The sequence below is a fragment of the Thalassophryne amazonica genome, chromosome 2, assembly GCF_902500255.1.
Source record: "Thalassophryne amazonica chromosome 2, fThaAma1.1, whole genome shotgun sequence".
NCBI lineage: Eukaryota > Metazoa > Chordata > Actinopteri > Batrachoidiformes > Batrachoididae > Thalassophryne > Thalassophryne amazonica.
The window spans coordinates 124,315,288-124,337,679 of record NC_047104.1 but is presented as its reverse complement, the minus strand read 5'-3'; the positions used below and the strand labels follow the sequence as shown (position 1 = coordinate 124,337,679).

The 22,392-nt window shown below is 40.8% G+C and overlaps 1 protein-coding gene across 3 annotated transcripts in view; it reads right to left on the bottom strand.

Annotated features, from left to right (window-relative positions):
• tdrd3 (tudor domain containing 3) overlaps positions 1-22,392 on the bottom strand; it is a 55,624-nt gene that overhangs the window by 21,946 nt on the left and 11,286 nt on the right. For all 3 annotated transcript variants that reach the window (XM_034192946.1, XM_034192963.1, XM_034192956.1), the window contains 4 exons: positions 21,416-21,481; positions 20,561-20,721; positions 1,563-1,704; positions 826-897 (listed from right to left, as the gene is read on the bottom strand). In XM_034192946.1, the coding sequence (XP_034048837.1) occupies positions 826-897; positions 1,563-1,704; positions 20,561-20,721; positions 21,416-21,481 (441 nt within the window). The remainder of the gene's footprint in view (positions 1-825; positions 898-1,562; positions 1,705-20,560; positions 20,722-21,415; positions 21,482-22,392) is intronic.

Below are 22,392 nucleotides of genomic sequence, written 5' to 3'. Positions count from 1 at the left end.
ACCCATACCATTTGCCACTGTTTCATTGACCATGCAATAGTTCTTTTTAGCGTGCAATTTTGGTGCTATATGAAATGCGCTATTGCACGGCCGACCACCGTGCATGCTCACACTACCGGGGGTAGTGTTTAGATAAACATAGCGGAGTTTGTTTTGCTGGCGGATGACGATTTGAAGTAGCTAACTGACGCTGCTAATTCTTCGAACACACACAAAAAAATAAAAAAAACACAAATCCACTACGCTGTAAGCCGTCTGGAGGCATGATAAGCTGTTAGGATGAGACAAATTTCTGACGTGATTTTTCACAAGACTGAGGAACTACACAGTTTTTTTTTTTGGGAACTACAAAGTCAGTGGACGGCATCACGAATTACATCTAACTGTTTTGAAGTTGATGAGAACAATTTTGGACTCCAGTTTAAAGTTCGTGTTGGACTGTTAAGCACCAGTGGAACACCAAAATGTAAGTCTCTTTTCTGTTGTTTATAAATTAATAAAATATCAAATGGCAAGGATCTATTTTATCCATTATATAAAACAAATAATGAATGATTTTTTATTCTTTCAATGGAACGAATATTTAATGAGGTGAAAGATGGAATGTTCCATTCAACAAGGCAAAGCAAAGTTGAATGGAACATTCCATCTTTCACCTCATGAAATATCTGTACCACTGAACTCATAAACATTCATTATTTGTATATTATTTTTAACTGCATGTTGAGATCAATCTGCAATCTGTTTAAAGTCATGCTCAACTTTTTTTTTGGTTTGTTTTTTTCTTAAGAAAAAAATTTCATGTTCTTTTGTCATCATCCTTACCTGACCAAATGGCACAAACGGAGGTGGTCCACCTTCTGCTCCAATGTTATTCCTGCTGTGTTTCGCCAGACTCTGCAAAATTATTATTAAAAATGTGTAGACAAAAACACAAAACAATAGTACTGAAAATCTCATGGTGCACTGAACCTCACCGAAAGCCAAACTGAAAAAAACATATGCACTATTTTCTTCTTTTGTTTTTTATTCCAAGTTCTCTTGTGTTGGTAACGGTCCACTGCTTGTGTAGGACAACAATGTAGATCAGTGGCACCCAACTTTTTTTTTTTACCTTGGAGACTCCAATTGGTTTCTCAGAAAAGCCCCACAAATGCGCCTCTTAGTGCGCGTGCACACACACACACACACACACACACACACACACACACACACACACACACACACACACACACACACACACACACACACAGCAAAAGATCAAAGCAGTAAATTCCAGCTTTTGTTTGTTTTACACAAAACTGAGCTTCATCGCATATGTAACTTGGAGCTCCTCTCGCCGACAAAATTAGTACTGACTATCCATTAAGTATTATTACTTTATACAATGTTGGTGCAATATAAAAATGACATGTTAAACAGTGGTACCTGGTGGATGGTCCATAAATGTCCATCCATATCAAATTACAAATTTCAAATTTACAGGCTGCATTCGGTGCAGGATCTGTATGATGCTTGTAATGTAGGGTGGGCACACAAGAATGACAAAAATAAAGCCTTACCCTCTGTAATTCCCATTTCTCCACCATGTGATCAACTTCTCCTCCAAGGACAGAGATTTTGGAATCATCGAGCAGAAGAAGACCATTTTTAATTTGGACTGTACCAAGTAGTTTCACCTTTGTTCCAGGGGGAGTGTTCAGACTGAAAACAAAAAATAAATAAATTTAATATTAATAATGCAAAGTCAAATAGGAAAAAAACTGCCGTCAAGGTTTCTAAAACAATGAGCTAAATGGGAAATACCTTTGAATGTTTAATGCATCATAACTACATGTAAAGAGCCCCATACCCTATCGCCTTACACACCACTTTATAAATGACACGGAGCACTGCCAAGGGTGGCAAGGCTCGGAGAGACTATTAATAATCCCAGCTGCTCACCCATCCTCATGGTAAATTAAAAGCCCCTCTATCTCATAAGGACTCTGCTTCTCTCATTAGGAAAGCACAGGGACTTAGAAGGATTTTCAGTTACTGATGCCAGATGCCAAAGCAACAATTAGGGATTTCACTGCAGACTGTTGGGATGGATAGGGCTTTCTCATGAGAATGGCCAATGCAGAAGTGCGTCTCTCTCTCTCTCGTTCAATGACAAGCACACAATCCCACAAACAATATTCACTCTGTGATCAAAGTTGTTACTTGTGCTTACTGTAATTGTACTCTGTCACACACTGAGAAGAACATCATCCTGTCTGTAATCCATCTCATCCTTCTTTGCCACTCGCGCGCGGATCATGCGTACTAAAGGAGACACTTTCATAAGAACCACTAAGCACTGCTGTGGGTAGTGAGCCTGTATGTGCTGCTCATAAAGAAGGGATTTGTTCTGTTCTCCCCACTCTTTCCAACAGGAAGTCAAGGCACATTCTGGGCACTCCACCTGTACAGACTGGCTAGTCACCATGGCAGCAGTCACCAAGGCCACGGCTGCAGAGATGGAGATGTAATTAAGCTTGAGAAATGTTAGATCAGCTGCCACTGTGTGGAAATTGCAGATAAAGGGAAAACTGAGGCATGTGGCGGGGTGAGTGTTCACAGAGGTGAAGAAACTAGATGCTGAATCTTGGATATCTGCATTTTATAAACCAGGAATCTGCTGAATTGGAACGGCCAGAAATAACATTGGCATTTTAGGATTTTTGAATTTTGTGTGATGCTTATTCACTGCAGCATCAATCTGCTGTTCAAACAACATAACTTTAGTGCTACACCAAAATTTCCCATATCAGTCAAGACCAAAAATAAATGAATAAAAACCAGATTAGTGATTCATTCTGTCCCCGACATTCTGTCCCACACTTTCATGCCAATACATCCAGTAAAGCAAGGCATTTGAGACACATTTAAACACCGAGTATTTTTCATGTGCTTTGCCTAGAACTAACAGAACATATCTCATTCTCTGAAATTACCCTGTGGTGCTTTTCAGTACAGATAAACATTTCTGGTTATATTCCGTAATTGTCACATGAACACATTAGTGTGCATTATGTGCAATCTCAGACACAAATTAGTTAGAAATATGACCCTCCAAAAAAAATAAATAAATAAACAAACAAGCCCAGTTCATCAAAATTGTCTTCAAGCACATTTTTTGTGCAGGTGCTAAAGAGTTCACATGCACAGAAGCAGCTGAATTTGTACAGTTTTAGAACTAGGGCTCTATATCCTTTCTCAAACCCCAACACAATACGTATCACTAGACCTGGACAAGCATCACAACATCGATACATGCATGTGCTTAATACTGCTTATATACTTAAAAAAAAAAAAATACATAAATTGTACTGGGTGGTGTTGGTGTGTATTCAATGCTTCAGTTAATCTGGGAAAGTGTGTCCGGTGCACAGAACTGCATGCAGAATACATAGTACAACTCTGCACATTATGATTATATACACGCATATTTGTTTCAATAAGTCATAGATGATTCAGCTCATTTCCACAGACTGTGTATCACTCTAGTTTCCCGATCTGTGCAGGAAGGTGGGGTTTTTCTTCCCCTTCAGTACAGGAGGCGGGGCCAACCCCTTAGTCTGTGTGTGAGTCAAACAAAGGGAAACAGCGGGTAAACCAGTTGAAGCAGGCTACCAGATTATTCCAGAAATTTTGGAAACATAAATGGAATTGGTTAATTTGTGCTTTTGTTCAAAAATATGAACTTAAAAGCGAAAGTATCTTGGTCAGGTATTTGTTGCTGAAGCACTGCCCCTGTTACATATTTGAGTTTATACAAACACCACCACCAATTTATAACAAAAGTTAACCTTTTATATGAATTGATGTAAAATCTCACAAATGAGATGGCCTACAGCAGGGGTGTCCAAACTACGGCCCGCGGGCCGCAGTTCAGTTTTTATTGGCCCGCAGCAAATTCTGAAAATATAATTAAATATGGCCCGCACAAGAAGCTTGAGGTCAACTTTGTTGCACTTCTCAGTTTCAACACTAGATGGAGACAGCGGCTGGCTCCATCTAGCCAGCCACAGAAACGAAATTAAGCGAAGAAAACTTTTACAGCACCGAAGAAGAAGAAATGGCAGCACCGAAGAAATGCAAAATATTAAGTGAATGTAGAAGATTTCAAACACGGTGGGAAAACGAGTATTTTTTCAAAGAAATCAACGGAAAGTGTGTCTGTTTGATTTGTAACGAAGATGTTGCTGTGATGAAAGAGTATAATGTCCGTCGGCACTATGAGACCAAACATCAGAGCTACACATCGTACACCGGTGCCGAACGAACACAGAAAGTCAAGCAAATGGCAGCTAGCCTGCAAGCTCAACAGCAGTTTTTTTTTCGTGCTAACAAAATACAGGAAAACGCCACAACAGCAAGTTATGAAGTCGCTAAACTTATTGCCCAGCACGGCAAACCGTTTTCAGACGGTGATTTCATAAAGCAGTGCCTCATCAAAGTCACAGAAATAATGTGCCCAGAAAAAGTGCCGGATTTCAACAATGTGAGCTTATCCAGAAATACAGTGGTGCGGAGAATCGAGGACTTGTCCGCTAACTTGAAACTTCAGCTGAGAGATAAAGCTTGTGCTTTTGATTTTTACTCGATAGCATGCGATGAGAGCACAGATGCCACAGACACCGCGCAACTGTTAATTATTTTGCGGGGAGTAGATGATCATTTTTGCTGTACGGAGGAGCTGCTTGATATGATGAGCCTAAAAGGCACAACGACAGGAAAAGATATTTTTGAAGCTGTGTCAGAGGCAGTTGAAAAGATGGGGCTTAAATGGGACAAGCTCTGTGGAGTAACAACTGATGGAGCTCCGGCCATGGCGGGTGAGCGCAAAGGAATGGCATCGTTAGTGTGCGCCAAGGTAAAAGAGAGCGGAGGTGAGGCTGTTAGGATGCACTGTATAATCCACCAAGAAGCACTGTGTGCCAAGACTGTCCAGCTGGGTGATGTGATGAACACTGTTGTAAAAACTGTCAACATAATTCGAGCTAGAGGACTGTACCACAGAGAATTTCAGGCTTTCCTATCTGATGTGGATGCTGAATACGGGGATGTACTCTACCACTCTGATGTGCGCTGGCTCAGCCGGCTCTGTGCTGAACCGGTTTTATTCGCTGAGATCAGAAATCGACCAGTTTTTAAAAGAGAAGGGCCAACCTCTTCATGAACTAAGTGACCCTCTGTGGCTGGCAGACCTGGCATTTTTAGTTGATCTTACACATCATCTGAATTCACTGAACAAGAACCTACAAACAAGGCAGAGAACAGCTGGTGCCACACCTGTATGCGCACATGAAAGCCTTCTGCGTAAAGCGCCGCCTGTTTGCGACACAACTACGAGGCTTTAATGCTGCACACTTCCCTGCACTGTCTGAAATCAAGTCTGCTTTTCCAAAGGCCGACCTTTCTGCTAAAAAGGAGAAATATGTGTATGTGATTGCATCTCTCATGACAGAATTCAACCAGCGTTTCCAAGATTTTTCTGTCATTGAAAAACAAATCAAGCTGTTCTCGACCCCCTTCCTGGTGGAAGCAGAAGAAGTGGAAGAGAGTCTGCAGTTAGAACTGATTGAAATGCAATGTGATGATTCTCTGAAGAGTCAACATCAGCTTCTCTCCCTCCCTGAATTCTATCAGAGTTTGGATAATGCCAAGTTTCCTCTGATGAGACGCCACGCAAAAAGAATGATGAGCCTGTTCGGCTCAACATACATATGTGAACAAACATTTTCTCTGTTAAATCAGAACAAAAGCAGACTGAGAACCAGAATGACTGATAGCCATCTCTGTGAAGTCCTTCGTGTCTCAACCACCAAACTTTCTCCTGACATGTCAGCCATCCTTCAATCCAAAGGACAGCATCACTGCTCCCACTGAGTGCAATGTTCTTCACGTTATAGGTGAGTTAGAAATACACACAGTATTCATGTGTCAATATGTCACCTAGTGTGTGGCCCGGCCCTTTGTTTATTTTTCTGTATTTGGCCCTCACTAAAAAACGTTTGGACACCCCTGGCCTACAGAATAGCCAAACTGCATACAATGATTTAAAATCTGTACTGTGAGGTTTTATGAGTTGCCATCATTTATGCAAAATTAAAACAAAGCTAAAATTGACCAAATCTTGAAGGCAGACTGTCACCAAATGTCATGCGAAATAAAAACAAAACTAGAACTTTGCGCTCATACAGCGCAAACCCCAGCCAACACTAGTTTCCAATTCCACAAAATTTTACCTCGGAAAAATTTTTTGAAGGTCAAAGTCCCGTTAGAAGTGGTTTTTCATAAGCTAAATTAGATCTTATCAAATGTCAGTGGTATGTATTGTGGGTTCCAGGTCTGTTCACAAACAGACATACAAACAAACAGGGACAATGACATAACCTCCGCTGAACTTTGTTGGCGGAGGTAATGAAAGCATCTACAGAATTAATATACAGTAGCAAAAAAAGTATGTGGACCCTTAAATGGACTGCAATTACATAGAGTGGTGCATACAGAGCAAAAAGAGAAAGAAACACTCAGTGCATCATGGGAACCCCCCAGCAGTCTAAGTCTATAGCAGCATAACTAAGGGATGGTTCAGGGTCACCTGATCCAGCCCTAACTATAAGCTTTAGCAAAAAGGAAAGTTTTAAGCCTAATCTTAAAAGTAGAGAGGGTGTCTGTCTCCCTGATCTGAACTGGGAGCTGGTTCCACAGGAGAGGAGCCTGAAAGCTGAAGGCTCTGCCTCCCATTCTACTCTTACAAACCCTAGGAACTACAAGTAACCCTGCAGTCTGAGAGCGAAGCGCTCTATTGGGGTGATATGGTACTATGAGGTCCCTAAGATAAGATGGGACCTGATTATTCAAAACCTTATAAGTAAATAAATTCTGTTCTAGAATTAACAGGAAGCCAATGAAGAGAGGCCAATATGGGTGAGATATGCTCTCTCCTTCTAGTCCCCGTTAGTACTCTAGCTGCAGCATTTTGAATTAACTGAAGGCTTTTCAGGGAACTTTTAGGACAACCTGATAATAATGAATTACAATAGTCCAGCCTAGAGGAAATAAATGCATGAATTAGTTTTTCAGCATCACTCTGAGACAAGACCTTTCTAATTTTAGAGATATTGCGTAAATGCAAAAAAGCAGTCCTACATATTTAATATGCGCTTTGAATGAATATCCTGATCAAAAATGACTCCAAGATTTCTCACAGTATTACTAGAGGTCAGGGTAATGCCATCCAGAGTAAGGATCTGGTTAGACACCATGTTTCTAAGATTTGTGGGGCCAAGTACAATAACTTCAGTTTTATCTGAGTTTAAAAGCAGGAAATTAGAGATCATCCATGTCTTTATGTCTGTAAGACAATCCTGCAGTTTAGCTAATTGGTGTGTGTCCTCTGGCTTCATGGATAGATAAAGCTGGGTATCATCTGCGTAACAATGAAAATTTAAGCAATGCTTTCTAATAATACTGCCTAAGGGGAGCATGTATAAAGTGAATAAAATCGGTCCTAGCACAGAACCTTGTGGAACTCCATAATTAACCTTAGTCTGTGAAGAAGACTCCCCATTTACATGAACAAATTGTAATCTATTAGATAAATATGATTCAAACCACTGCAGCGCAGTGCCTTTAATACCTATGGCATGCTCTAATCTCTGTAATAAAATTTTATGGTCAACAGTATCAAAAGCAGCACTGAGGTCTAACAGAACAGGCACAGAGATGAGTCCACTGTCTGAGGCCATAAGAAGATCATTTGTAACCTTTACTAATGCTGTTTCTGTACTATGATGAATTCTAAAACCTGACTGAAACTCTTTAAATAGACCATTCCTCTGCAGATGATCAGTTAGCTGTTTTACAACTACCCTTTCAAGAATTTATGAGAGAAAAGGAAGGTTGGAGATTGGCCTATAATTAGCTAAGATAGCTGGGTCAAGTGATGGCTTTTTAAGTAATGGTTTAATTACTGCCACCTTAAAAGCCTGTGGTACATAGCCAACTAATAAAGATTGATCATATTTAAGATCGAAGCATTAAATAATGGTAGGGCTTCCTTGAGCAGCCTGGTAGGAATTCTGGCAGTTAGTGTGACTCGGGGGTGTTAACTCATTTAAACTAACATATTCATCCTGCTGTAACCAGGTTTCTGTAAGGCAGAATAAATCAATATGTTGATCAATTATTATATCATTTACTAACAGGGACTTTGAAGAGAGAGACCTAATTTTTAATAGACCACATTTAACTGTTTTAGTCTGTGGTGCAGTTGAAGGTGCTATATTATTTTTTCTTTTTGAATTTTTATGCTTAAATAGATTTTTGCTGGTTATTGGTGGTCTGGGAGCAGGCACCGTCTCTACGGGGATGGGGTAATGAGAGGATGGCAGGGGGAGAGAAGCTGCAGAGTGGTGTGTAAGACTACAACTCTGCTTCCTGGTCCCAACCCTGGATAGTCACGGTTTGGAGGATTTAAGAAAATTGGCCAGATTTCTAGAAATGAGAGCTGCTCCATCCAAAGTGGGATGGATGCCATCTCTCCTAACAAGACCAGGTTTTCCCCAGAAGCTTTGCCAATTATCTATGAAGCCCACCTCATTTTTTGGACACCACTCAGACAGCTAGCAATTCAAGGAGAACATGCGGCTAAACATGTCACTCCCGGTCCGATTGGGGAGGGGCCCAGAGAAAACTACAGAGTCCGACATTGTTTTTGCAAAGTTACACACGATTCATTTTTAATTTTAGTGACCTCCGATTGGCGTAACCGGGTGTCATTACTGCCGACGTGAATTACAATCTTACCAAATTTACGCTTAGCCTTAGCCAGCAGTTTCAAATTTCCTTCAATGTCGCCTGCTCTGGCCCCCGGAAGACAATTGACTATGGTTGCTGGTGTCGCTAACGTCACATTTCTCAAAACAGAGTCGCCAATAACCAGAGTTTGATCCTCAGCGGGTGTGTCGTCGAGTGGGGAAAAACGGTTAGGAATGTGAACGGGTTGGTGGTGTACACGGGGCTTCTGTTTAGAACTACGCTTCATCCTCACAGTCACCCAGTCGGCCTGCTTTCCCGGCTGCTCGGGATCTGCCAGAGGGAAACTAACGGCGGCTAAGTTACCGTGGTCCGCACCGACTACAGGGGCCTGGCTAGCTGTAGAATTTTCCACGGTGCGGAGCTGAGTCTCCAATTCTCCCAGCCTGGCCTCCAAAGCTACGAATAAGCTACACTTATTACAAGTACCATTACTGCTAAAGGAGGCCGAGGAAGAACTAAACATTTCACACCCAGCACAGAAAAGTGCAGGAGAGACAGGAGAAGCCGCCATGCTAAACTGGCTAAGAGCTAGTAGCTGCGCTAAGCTAGCGGATTCCTAAAGACACACAAAGTGAATAATGTGTAAATAATTTAGAGGTGATTCAGCAGAGGGAGTGCTTTAGTTAAGGCACGTGAAGATTACACTGTGAAACAAATCGTTATCTAGGTAACTAGATCAATCTAACTGCGCAGATTAAACAGCTAACAGATACAGCAAAACACTGCTGTGCTCCGGAACAGGAAGTGATACAATACCGCAGTGAGAGCCAACCACCAGTAGAGGCGAACGGACGGACGGACAACCCGGGTGCTATATGCCCCGCCTCACGGTGCAAGCTCCGCGCGGGGCATAAAAAGCCAAAATGATGGGTTTCACATTTTTCAAATACTGAAGTTACTTGAGAAAAGGTTTTGCATTTTTTCTATGTGTTGCATTTTTACACAATAAATGTTCTGAAAAGACCACTGTACTATGTCAAATATGGTGCAATAATGTAGTTAACAGTACAGGCACAGCTGATATGCAATTCCCATGCTGGTCCTAAACACCTTCAGACGCATTTGTATTGAAATTTTATGAAAAATGAATACACTGTGATACACTACCACATAACAGCAGAGAAGGGTCTTAAAATCCATCAGGGCAAAAAGAATTGCCATGGTGAGATTAATGAGGGGGGCCACAATGACCACTACTTACTCAGGGCAAGGGCACCAAAACAACAACAAAGGCATGTTCCAAGCACCTGCTGGGTAAACTACAGGAAAACATAGGGTGGACACAAATGGAGATTTGGGATGGGTATCGAGAACCGGTTCCTTTCGGGTATCGTTAAGAAATTATTCGATCCACCGACATCAATAAGCTTTTTTCTTAACGATTCTATTATCGGTCCTTCAGAGTGGCCGTTATTTTGGGGGGTGTTTGTCAAAATGATCATTTCTCTACACTAATTACAGACCCTGCAGTGGGTCCGTAATCAACTTTTCTGCAGCGCGGCTTTGCTTTGAACCTTGAACCAATCAAAGCAGTGGTTCGGAGATTGAAGCAGTGCTTCAATCTATTGCTTCGTTTCTTTCTTTCTTTCGCTTAATTTTCCCTCGCTAAAACCCTAAAGAGCATACGTCTGTGAGTATTATTTACCTTTTTTATGTTAAACTGACCTGTTATGGTCTTCTGAAACAGTTGATAGATGTATTTTATAACTTAAAAACGGGAGTGATGCTGACGCATTAGCATGTCTATGGCATTTTCAATGTTAAAAGTTAGCATTAAGCAGTTGCAGCTGTCATCACGTTCGGGTGCATTTGTTTTCAAATTGTAATATTTTTTAAATTTATTTTTCTTTATATATTAATAATCTAATGATTATTATATACAATATATGCTTATTATATACAATTTTAGAGAAAGAGACAAAAAGAACCTGAATAGAAACACAACAGAAAATATAAAACCGACTAACAATGGACATACATAAATAAATAAATACATACATACAGAAATAAATAAGTGTTTCCTGTGAACACCTAGTGACTCTTACACTTCCATTTCATCCCTGTCTTATTTAAGTTTAATGACAGTTTGTTTCGGTAAAACCATATTTTCAATGTGTTAATTTCTTCCAGTGACTTCCTCCAGAACTATCTGCCAAGCTAGAAAACTGGGGCATCCTTGTAAGAGCAGAATACTACTGGAATAAATTTGAATAAGGAAAGTTGTTTTTTTTTTTCCCTCACCTAAATGGATGCTGCACTCACTGCAGTTTATTGTCTGGAATAGTCCCAGATTGCATTTCAGAGCTTCTAGAATTGAAACATTTTCGTGCAGGTGGTGTTGGGGGGTAATTTTGGGTTTCAGCTTTTTTTGTTTTTCACCACTTTCATCCCTGAATATGTCAATCATGAGTCACTTTTGTGCAGATTAAAGTTACTAACTGGGACCCCTGTCTTGTTGCGAGAAAGAAACGAGAATCGTCCTCCGTTCTGTTCACACAGCTCCAAACGCTGCGCGGCTCTCTGCCGAGTCACGTTAGAACGATAGAGTCCAGTCGGAATTAATAACTTCAAAGCGAAACACCGTTTTGTTTATTTTTATTTATGTCCAGAGATCAAGGATACAGTGACCAATTTCATATTTATTTACTTTAAGACTCAATGAAATACATAGAAAACCTGTAAAGCCTACTTTTAGTACAAAATTCACGAGATATCGATAAGGGAATCAATAAGGAATCGGATCGATAAGCAGAATCAATAATGGCATTGATAGATAAAATCTTATCAATACCCATCCCTAATGGAGATTAATGAATGAATGAATTTATTCGGCACACACACACTGAACAAAAAAAATCTCGTAAAACAAAAAACTTGTAAATAATTTCCCAGTTTTGTGCAGCCAAAAGGGTGTAGATAGAAGCAAAAGCTCAGAAACACCCACCTTTTTTACCATCTACTATACGAGGTCTGTCAATAAAGTATAGGTCCTTTTTATTTTTTTCAAAAACTATATGGATTTCATTCATATGTTTTTACGTCAGACATGCTTGAACCCTCGTGCGCATGCGTGAGTTTTTCCACGCCTGTCGGTGACGTCAATCGCCTGTGAGCACTCCTTGTGGGAGGAGTCGTCCAGCCCCTCGTCAGAATTCCTTTGTCTGAAAAGTTGCTGAGAGAATGGCACTTTGTTTGATCAAAGTTTTTTCTAAACCTGTGAGACACATTGAAGTGGACACGGTTCGAAAAATTAAGCTGTTTTTCGGTGAAAATTTTAATGGCTGATGAGAGATTTTGAGGTGATACTGTCGCTTTAAGGACTTCCCACGGTGCGACACGTCATGCAGCGCTCTCAGGCGCCGTCGTCAGCCTGTTTCAAGCTGAAAACCTCCACATTTCAGGCTCTATTGATCCAGGACGTCGTGAGAGAACAGAGAAGTTTCAGAAGAAGTCGGTTTCAGCATTTTATCCGGATATTCCACTGTTAAAGGAGATTTTTTTAATGAAAGACGTGCGGACGGGTCCGCGCGTCGGGACGCAGTCAGCGCGGTGCGGCGGCACAGGAAAAACACCTCCCTGTTGATAACCATTTGTAAAATCCAGGCGGCTTTTGATGGCTTTCAGTGGAGTGAGTATATGAGAAATTGTTTAACAGCTGGACATGTTCCAACTTGTCCTTAAGGATTCCAACAGAGGAGTTATTCCTGTGGCGGAGCGTCGCGGCGGCTGCGAGCCGACGCTGCAATCCGCCCGCACATCTTTCATTAAAAAAAATCTCCTTTAACAGTGGAATATCCGGATAAAATGCTGAAACCGACTTCTTCTGAAACTTCTCTGTTCTCTCACGACGTCCTGGATCAATAGAGCCTGAAATGTGGAGGATGACGGCGCCTGAGAGCGCTGCACGACGTCTCGCTCCGTGGGAAGTCCTTAAAGCGACAGTATCACCTCAAAATCTCTCACCAGCCATTAAAATTTTCACCGAAAACCAGCTTAATTTTTCGAACCGTGTCCACTTCGATGTGTCTCACAGGTTTAGAAAAAATTTTGATCAAACAAAGCGCCAGTCTCTCAGCAACTTCTCAGACAAAGGAATTCCGACGAGGGGCTGGACGACTCCTCCCACAAGGAGTGCTCACAGGCAAATGACGTCACCAACAGGCGTGGAAAAACTCACGCATGCACACGTGGGTTCAAGCATGTCTGACGTAAAAACATATGAATGAAATCCATATAGTTTTTTGAAAAAAATAAAAAGGACCTATACTTTATTGACAGCCCTCGTATACACACACACACACACATTTTCGATTTAACATAATTAATGAGTTTTCCAGCTTAATTTAGCATCAATAAAAACTCCAAAAAGTTTGCGCTAGTTCCAATTTCAGTATCATTTAGTCCTAAATTTCTACTTAAATGTGTTTTACCACTTTGTTAAACCCAGCTAATCCCACAGGATCTCCATCGTCAAAGACCAGCTCACCAATGACCGATTATTCATAAACAACGAACCGATACTAACAGACCTGGGAAAGCCCAACAAAAGCCTTGGACTGTGGTACACTGCAAACCTCAAGGACTCTGAACAGTTGGAATAACTCAGGCAAAACATGATCAATGGCCTCAGGAAAATCAATCAATCAATCAATTTTATTTATATAGCGCCAAATCATAAACAGTTGCTCCAAGGCGCCTTATATTGTAAGGCAAGGCCATACAATAATTACATAAAAACCCCAAGGGTCAAAACGACCCCCTGTGAGCAAGCACTTGGCGACAGTGGGAAGGAAAAACTCTCTTTTAACAGGAAGAAACCTCCAGCAGAACCAGGCTGAGGGAGGGGCAGTCTTCTGCTGGGGCTGAGGGAGAGAACCAGGAAAAAGACATGCTGTGGAGGGGCGAAGCGCTCTATTGGGGTGATACGGTACTATGAGGTCCCTAAGATAAGATGGGACCTGATTATTCAAAACCTTATAAGTAAGAAGAAGAATTTTAAATTCTATTCTAGAATTAACAGGAAGCCAATGAAGAGAGGCCAATATGGGTGAGATATGCTCTCTCCTTCTAGTCCCCGTTAGTACTCTAGCTGCAGCATTTTGAATTAACTGAAGGCTTTTTAGGGAACTTTTAGGACAACCTGATAATAATGAATTACAATAGTCCAGCCTAGAGGAAATAAATGCATGAATTAGTTTTTCAGCATCACTCTGAGACAAGACCTTTCTAATTTTAGAGATATTGCGTAAATGCAAAAAAGCAGTCCTACATATTTGTTTAATATGCGCTTTGAATGACATATCCTGATCAAAAATGACTCCAAGATTTCTCACAGTATTACTAGAGGTCAGGGTAGTGCCATCCAGAGTAAGGATCTGGTTAGACACCATGTTTCTAAGATTTGTGGGGCCAAGTACAATAACTTCAGTTTTATCTGAGTTTAAAAGCAGGAAATTAGAGGTCATCCATGTCTTTATGTCTGTAAGACAATCCTGCAGTTTAGCTAATTGGTGTGTGTCCTCTGGCTTCATGGATAGATAAAGCTGGGTATCATCTGCGTAACAATGAAAATTTAAGCAATGCCGTCTAATAATACTGCCTAAGGGAAGCATGTATAAAGTGAATAAAATTGGTCCTAGCACAGAACCTTGTGGAACTCCATAATTAACCTTAGTCTGTGAAGAAGATTCCCCATTTACATGAACAAATTGTAATCTATTAGATAAATATGATTCAAACCACCGCAGCGCAGTGCCTTTAATACCTATGGCATGCTCTAATCTCTGTAATAAAATTGTATGGTCAACAGTATCAAAAGCAGCACTGAGGTCTAACAGAACAAGCACAGAGATGAGTCCACTGTCTGAGGCCATAAGAAGATCATTTGTAACCTTCACTAATGCTGTTTCTGTACTATGACGAATTCTAAAACCTGACTGAAACTCTTCAAATAGACCATTCCTCTGCAGATGATCAGTTAGCTGTTTTACAACTACCCTTTCAAGAATTTTTAAGAGAAAAGGAAGGTTGGAGATTGGTCTATAATTAGCTAAGATAGCTGGGTCAAGTGATGGCTTTTTAAGTAATGGTTTAATTACTGCCACCTTAAAAGCCTGTGGTACATAGCCAACTAATAAAGACAGATTGATCATATTTAAGATCAAAGCATTAAATAATGGTAGGGCTTCCTTGAGCAGCCTGGTAGGAATGGGGTCTAATAGACATGTTGATGGTTTGGATGAAGTAACTAATGAAAATAACTCAGACAGAACAATCTGAGAGAAAGAGTCTAACCAAATACCGGCATCACTGAAAGCAGCCAAAGATAACGATACGTCTTTGGGATGGTTATGAGTAATTTTTTCTCTAATAGTTAAAATTTTATTAGCAAAGAAAGTCATGAAGTCATTACTAGTTAAAGTTAAAGGAATACTCGGCTCAATAGAGCTCTGTCTCTTTGTCAGCCTGGCTACAGTGCTGAAAAGAAACCTGGGGTTGTTCTTATTTTCTTCAATTAGTGATGAGTAGTAAGATGTCCTAGCTTTACGGAGGGCTTTTTTATAGAGCAACAGACTCTTTTTCCAGGCTAAGTGAAGATCTTCTAAATTAGTGAGACGCCATTTCCTCTCCAACTTACGGGTTATCTGCTTTAAGCTGCGAGTATGTGAGTTATACCACGGAGTCAGGCACTTCTGATTTAAAGCTCTCTTTTTCAGAGGAGCTACAGCATCCAAAGTTGTCTTCAATGAGGATGTAAAACTACTGACGAGATACTCTATCTCACTTACAGAGTTTAGGTAGCTACTCTGCACTGTGTTGGTATACGGCATTAGAGAACATAAAGAAGGAATCATATCCTTAAACCTAGTTACAGCGCTTTCTGAAAGACTTCTAGTGTAATGAAACTTATTCCCCACTGCTGGGTAGTCCATCAGAGTAAATGTAAATGTTATTAAGAAATGATCAGACAGAAGGGAGTTTTCAGGGAATACTGTTAAGTCTTCAATTTCCATACCATAAGTCAGAACAAGATCTAAGATATGATTAAAGTGGTGGGTGGACTCATTTACATTTTGAGCAAAGCCAATTGAGTCTAATAATAGATTAAATGCAGTGTTGAGGCTGTCATTCAAACTCACAGTAACGACCAGGTGGACAATAGATAATAACAAATAAAACTGGTTTTTGGGACTTCCAATTTGGATGGACAAGACTAAGAGTCAAGCTTTCAAATGAATTAAAGCTCTGTCTGAGTTTTTGATTAATTAATAAGCTGGAATAGAAGATTGCTGCTAATCCTCCGCCTCGGCCCGTGCTACGAGCATTCTGGCAGTTAGTGTGACTCGGGGGTGTTGACTCATTTAAACTAACATATTCATCCTGCTGTAACCAGGTTTCTGTAAGGCAGAATAAATCAATATGTTGATCAATTATTATATCATTTACTAACAGGGACTTAGAAGAGAGAGACCTAATGTTTAATAGACCACATTTAACTGTTTTAGTCTGTGGTGCAGTTGAAGGTGCTATATTATTTTTTCTTTTTGAATTTTTATGCTTAAATAGATTTTTGCTGGTTATTGGTGGTCTGGGAGCAGGCACCGTCTCTACGGGGATGGGGTAATGAGGGGATGGCAGGGGGAGAGAAGCTGCAGAGAGGTGTGTAAGACTACAACTCTGCTTCCTGGTCCCAACCCTAGATAGTCACGGTTTGGAGGATTTAAGAAAATTGGCCAGATTTCTAGAAATGAGAGCTGCTCCATCCAAAGTGGGATGGATGCCGTCTCTCCTAACAAGACCAGGTTTTCCCCAAAAGCTTTGCCAATTATCTATGAAGCCCACCTCATTTTTTGGACACCACTCAGACAGCCAGCAATTCAAGGAGAACATGCGGCTAAACATGTCACTCCCGGTCCGATTGGGGAAGGGCCCAGAGAAAACTACAGAGTCCGACATTGTTTTTGCAAAGTTACACACCGATTCAATGTTAATTTTAGTGACCTCCGATTGGCGTAAATTTCCTTCAATGTCGCCTGCTCTGGCCCCCGGAAGACAATTGACTATGGTTGCTGGTGTCGCTAACTTCACATTTCTCAAAACAGAGTTGCCAATAACCAGAGTTTGATCCTCGGCGGGTGAGTCGTCGAGTGGGGAAAAACGGTTAGAAATGTGAACGGGTTGGCGGTGTACACGGGGCTTCTGTTTAGGGCTACGCTTCCTCCTCACAGTCACCCAGTCGGCCTGCTTTCCCAGCTGCTCGGGATCTGCCAGAGGGAAACTAACGGCGGCTAAGCTACAAATCAACAGCACTGCTCTCCAAAGGATCCTGAAAGTGTGGTGTTTCCAATTTGGCTTGATGCCCCCTCCTCATATGGTCAATTACCATCTACGAGGTCACTTTATCCCATGTCAAGCAGTTGGAAAGACTGGTGAGTGCACAGCTGAGGAATTGGCTGGGCCTAACAAGGTGGCTTAGTAGCATATGGCTCTACAGTTATGGAGTGCTTTCCTTGCCACCATCAAGCCTTATGGAGGAGTTCAAATGCACCAAAGCAAGACGGGAATGACACTTATTCCTGTGAGAGAGACAATGGGTTAACCCTGAAAACAGGGCTGAAGTGGTACTCTGCCTCAGTGGTTACACAGGCAAAGGCTGCCCTCAAACACTGAGACATCGCGAGCCGAATACAACATGAAAGAGGGGGATTGGGCTTCGGAACAACACTCATATGGCTGAAGGCCACACCAATGTAATGCCGTCAACTGGTAGTGGAGGAAGTGCACCACCAGGAGGAAGCTGCCAGATGTCCCAGGGCAGTATCCCAAGCCCAGAAAGGCAGTTGGATAAGGTGTGAATCCATAGAACAGCGCAAAATCAAATGTGGAATATGGACACACGCAGGTTCAACTTCATTGTTAAGGTTATACCTTACTCATGTGAAGCACCTTGAGGCAGCACTGTTGTGATTTGGCACTGTACAAATAAAATTAATTGGGCAGTGCAGTCTTATTTAAGGGCGGGAGATAAAGGGGCAAAATATGACACATATGACAATTTCTCTATTTCTGAGGACAGAAATACAGCACTTTCTCTGAATTTTTTGGCAAATGACACACAAACAAAGTGAAAAAGCAAAGAGAAAGTGACAATGCGGTGGAAAGTGGACATGTGTTAGAAAGTGGACATGTGTTGCGGTTTGCTTATGACCAGCTCAAACATATCAAGGCGGTTGTGCAGGTGAGAGAATGCCGCTACTTTGGTTAGCTGTGTAGGCTAACACTTACCGACACAACCTCTCCCATTTGCCTCGTCTTGCCTTCTCCACTGGAAACCAAACAAAACTGCACTTTTCGCAACTATTTCGGTGATTGCAGCCGAAAACAAAAAACAGTACAGAATTTTCCCGTTAGAACTAATGCTGTTTGTGGGAAGAGACTAATACCCGGGCAGTGCTGATCTATCAGGGATTATAACACCTACTCCTTTAAGTGAACTAACACTGTTACCTTTCATGCTTGATCTTATCCTATACTACAAATGTTATGCCATACCTACCACCCAGCCCTACCAAAGTCATGTTGATGTGTTACAGTGGGGCCAAAAAATATTTAGTCAGCCCCTGATTTTGCAAGTTCTCCAACTTAGAAAGATGAGAGAGGTAGGTAATTTTCATCATAGGTACACTTCAATTATGAGAGACAAAATGAGAAAAAAAATCCAGGAAATCAAATTGTAGGATTTTTAAATAATTTATTTGTAAATTATGGTGGAAAATAAGTATTTGGTCAATAACAAAAGTTCAACTCAGTACTTTGTAACATAATCTTTGTTGGCAAAGACAGAGGTCAAACGTTTCCTGTAAGTCTTCACCAGGTTTGCACAAAATGTAGCTGGTATTTTGGCCCATTCCTCCATGCAGATCTCCACTAGAGCAGTGATGTTTTGGGGCTGTCGCCGAGCAGCATGGACTTTCAACTCTCTCAACAAATTTTCTATGGGGTTGACGTCTGGAGACTGGCTAGGCCACTCCAGGACCTTGAAATGCTTTTTACAGAGCCACTCCTTTGTTGCCCGAGTGGTGTGTTTGGGATCATTGTCATGCTGGAAGACCCAGCCACGTTGCATCTTTAATGCTCTCACTGATGGAAGGAGGTTTTAGCTTAAAATCTCATGATACATGGCCCTGTTCATTCTTCCCTTAACACAGATCAGTCGCCCTGTCCCCTTTGCAGAAAAACAGCCCCAAAGCATGATGTTTCCACCCCCATGCTTCACAGTAGATATGGTGTTCTTGGGATGCAACTCAGCATTCTTCTTCCTCCAAACATGACTAGTTGAATTTCTACTAAAAAAAATTCTATTTTGTGTTCATCTGACCACATGATATTCTCCCAATCCTCTTCTGGATCATCCATATGCTCTCTGGCAAACTTCAGACGGGCCTGGACATGTACTGGATTAAGCAGGGGGACACGCCTGACACTGCAGGATTTGAGTTCCTTTCTGCGTAGTATGTAGGCTTTGTTACTTTGGTCCCAGCTTTCTACAGGTCATTCAACAGGTCCCTCTGTATAGTTCTGGGATTTTTGTTCACTGTTCTCATGATCATTTTGACCCCACGGGATGACATCTTGCGTGGAGCCCCAGATCAAGGGAGATTATCAATGGTCTTGTATGTCTTCTATTTTCTTACAATTGCTCCCACAGTTGATTTATTCACACCAACCTGCTTGACGATTGTAGATTCACTCTTCCCAGCCTGGTGCAGGTCTACAATTTTCTTCTTGATGTCCAACGACAGCTCTTTGGTCTTGGCCATGGTTGAGTTTGGAATCTGACTGTTTGAGGCTGTGGATAGGTGTCTTTTATCCAGATAACGAGTTCAAACAGGCGCCATTAATACAGGTAACAGGTGGAGGACAGAAGAGCTTCTTAAAGAAGTTACAGGTCTGTGAGAGCCAGAAATCTTGCTTGTTTGTGGGTGACCAAATACTTATTTTCCACCATAATTTACAAATAAATTCTTTAAAAATCCTACAATGTGATTTCCTGGATTTTTGTTTTTCTCATTTTGTCTCTCATAATTGAAGTGTACCTATGATGAAAATTATAGACCTCTCTCATCTTCCTAAGTAGGAGAACTTGCACAATCAGGGACTAAATACAGTTTGGCCCCACTGTATGACAGCTTGCAGTAAGTTTCAGACAAATGATCAACTGTTTGGAAAAATGGAAGCATTTGAATAGATAAACATTTGAGACTGACAAAACGTCTAAACAGAGTCTGATCAATCCCAGCCCCCCAACCCCGGAGATTTCTGTGGCATTTTTGTACTTGCGTATCCAGCAGCTCTTCTAAAACTGGACATGCGCCATCTGACTCCTCTTTCATTCTGCAGCCTTCAGCTAAAGGGGCTGGGCAACTCACGGAAATCTACTCGCAGGCAGGTAGCTTCATGGTATATGTGACCAAGGTGACAGACTGAGTTTAGATGAACTTGGTTTTTAAACTGAAAACGCAAAGTTTCACTCAACTCCATCTCTGAGATTTCAATAAACCCACTTTCTGAAATGCAAATTATGTCAAACAAAGATAAATATACTCAAACAAAGGCAACTATACACACACAGCATTTCACCTCCAAGATAACCACACTTGTCACCTGATTTAAATTAAAAAAACAATGCTTTTTTTTTTCTTACTACCTGATCTTGGAGAGCGGTTTAAACTCCAGTCCCACACAGTTAGTATGCCCATCTGTCATTTGCAGACGCAGCATTCTTGGCGCACCCTGGGACTCCTCATGATCTTTCGGGGCTGAGATGTTTCTCACTTTCTGCACTTGGAGAACACATGGACCCTCCAACTGATAGCATGCAAGAAACAACAGAAGAATTATTGTTTAAAAAAAAAAAAAAAAAAATGCAAAGCAGTACCAAGCAGGTGTAGAGCTACAACACACAAAAAAAAGAAAAAAAAAAAAACAAAAACAAAACAGAAAACTTAATGTGTACTTGGCTCTGGCAAGCTGTTTGTCATAGCAAACAAGGCTCTCGGTACAGGTGTATTTATTCCTTCATGTCTTACCTTCAGTTTCAAGAGACTAAGTTTCCACATGTTTAACAAAGCTCTTAAAGTATGGTTTTCATTTCCCAGTGCAGATGTACAGTACAATTGTAAAAGCAATGTGAGCACTATCAATACACAAAATGCATGCTGAAAACCCATCAGATACGCAAGACAACTTAATAGAAATTTAAAACAGTGCATATGACCTGTAGAATATAACAGCAGGTCTAATTCTGAACAGGGGAGCAGGGAGTTAAGCTCATAAAATTATACGTATTTATCCTGAAACTCTTTTGCTACTGCTCGCCTCTAATCTCACAGAGGAAAAACAGTGTCTCAGTGCCATCTAGTGGTACTCACAAGAATTACCTTTCATCTTAGAATTACTTGAGCAAGAGAACAATAAACTTCAAAACAGTAATGTCAATGTGCTATTAATTGCATGTGTTTCTTATTACAGTAACCATAAAAATAAAACAAATCCCACTCACCTCCTCAATTCGTCCACTATTGATTTCAGGTGGTAAAAATTTCTTCCCAATAGGCCTAAGATCACTCTGTAAAACAGACACTGCTACATTAAAAACTAATTTAAACAACAGGACACCATGTGAGGTGAGATTTATTCTCATTGTCATTACACGAGTGCAACAACAACGAAATTACGTTTACACTCCAATTACCTCAGACGAGATACAGCAATTAATCCACAATTATTACTTGTTTACCGTAATAATGGCACACATCAGAATGAAAGACAACACAAACATTTGACATTGTTTATGTGCACTAAACTTGAAGCAGTCCGTCATCCGAATTGAGGTAAAGTGGGTGAAGGCCGCAGCATATATATATATATATATATATATATATATATATATATATATGGAAATTATTCACAGCTCTTCACTTTTTCCACATTTCATGATACAGACTTGTTTAAAAATTTACTAAATTTAATTATTTATTCTCAAAATTCGACAACACAGTACCCTAAAATGACTATGTGAATAAAGGTTTTTTCTTTTGGCTTTTGAGATTTTCACAAATTTATTAAAAATTTTAATTTTTTTTTCTTTATTTTGTATTTTTACCAATCCATTACTACATAAATATTATAAATAATTACCTTTGAGAAAAGATTCCAAATGCGTTCCCCACCACACGACGCGCACGAGATAACCTGTAGCTGTAGATGATCTGAGCAAATGTGTCATCAGCTACAAAATTATTATTTTATATAGCGTAGCGTCAAGCGTGACAAAGTGGGATGCATTGGGATGACCAACTGCATGGCAGTGCGGAGATCAAATTTGTGCCAGTGTCAAGATCACGTTCCCTATAGTGGGTGAACAATGCGACGCTTGTTGAATTCTGCTTCATGATGACATTAAAAGTTGACATCGAAGGATCAAAGAGTGATGTTGCTATGAACTCTTGGCCACCACAAGCTAGTTATCCCTGTGGT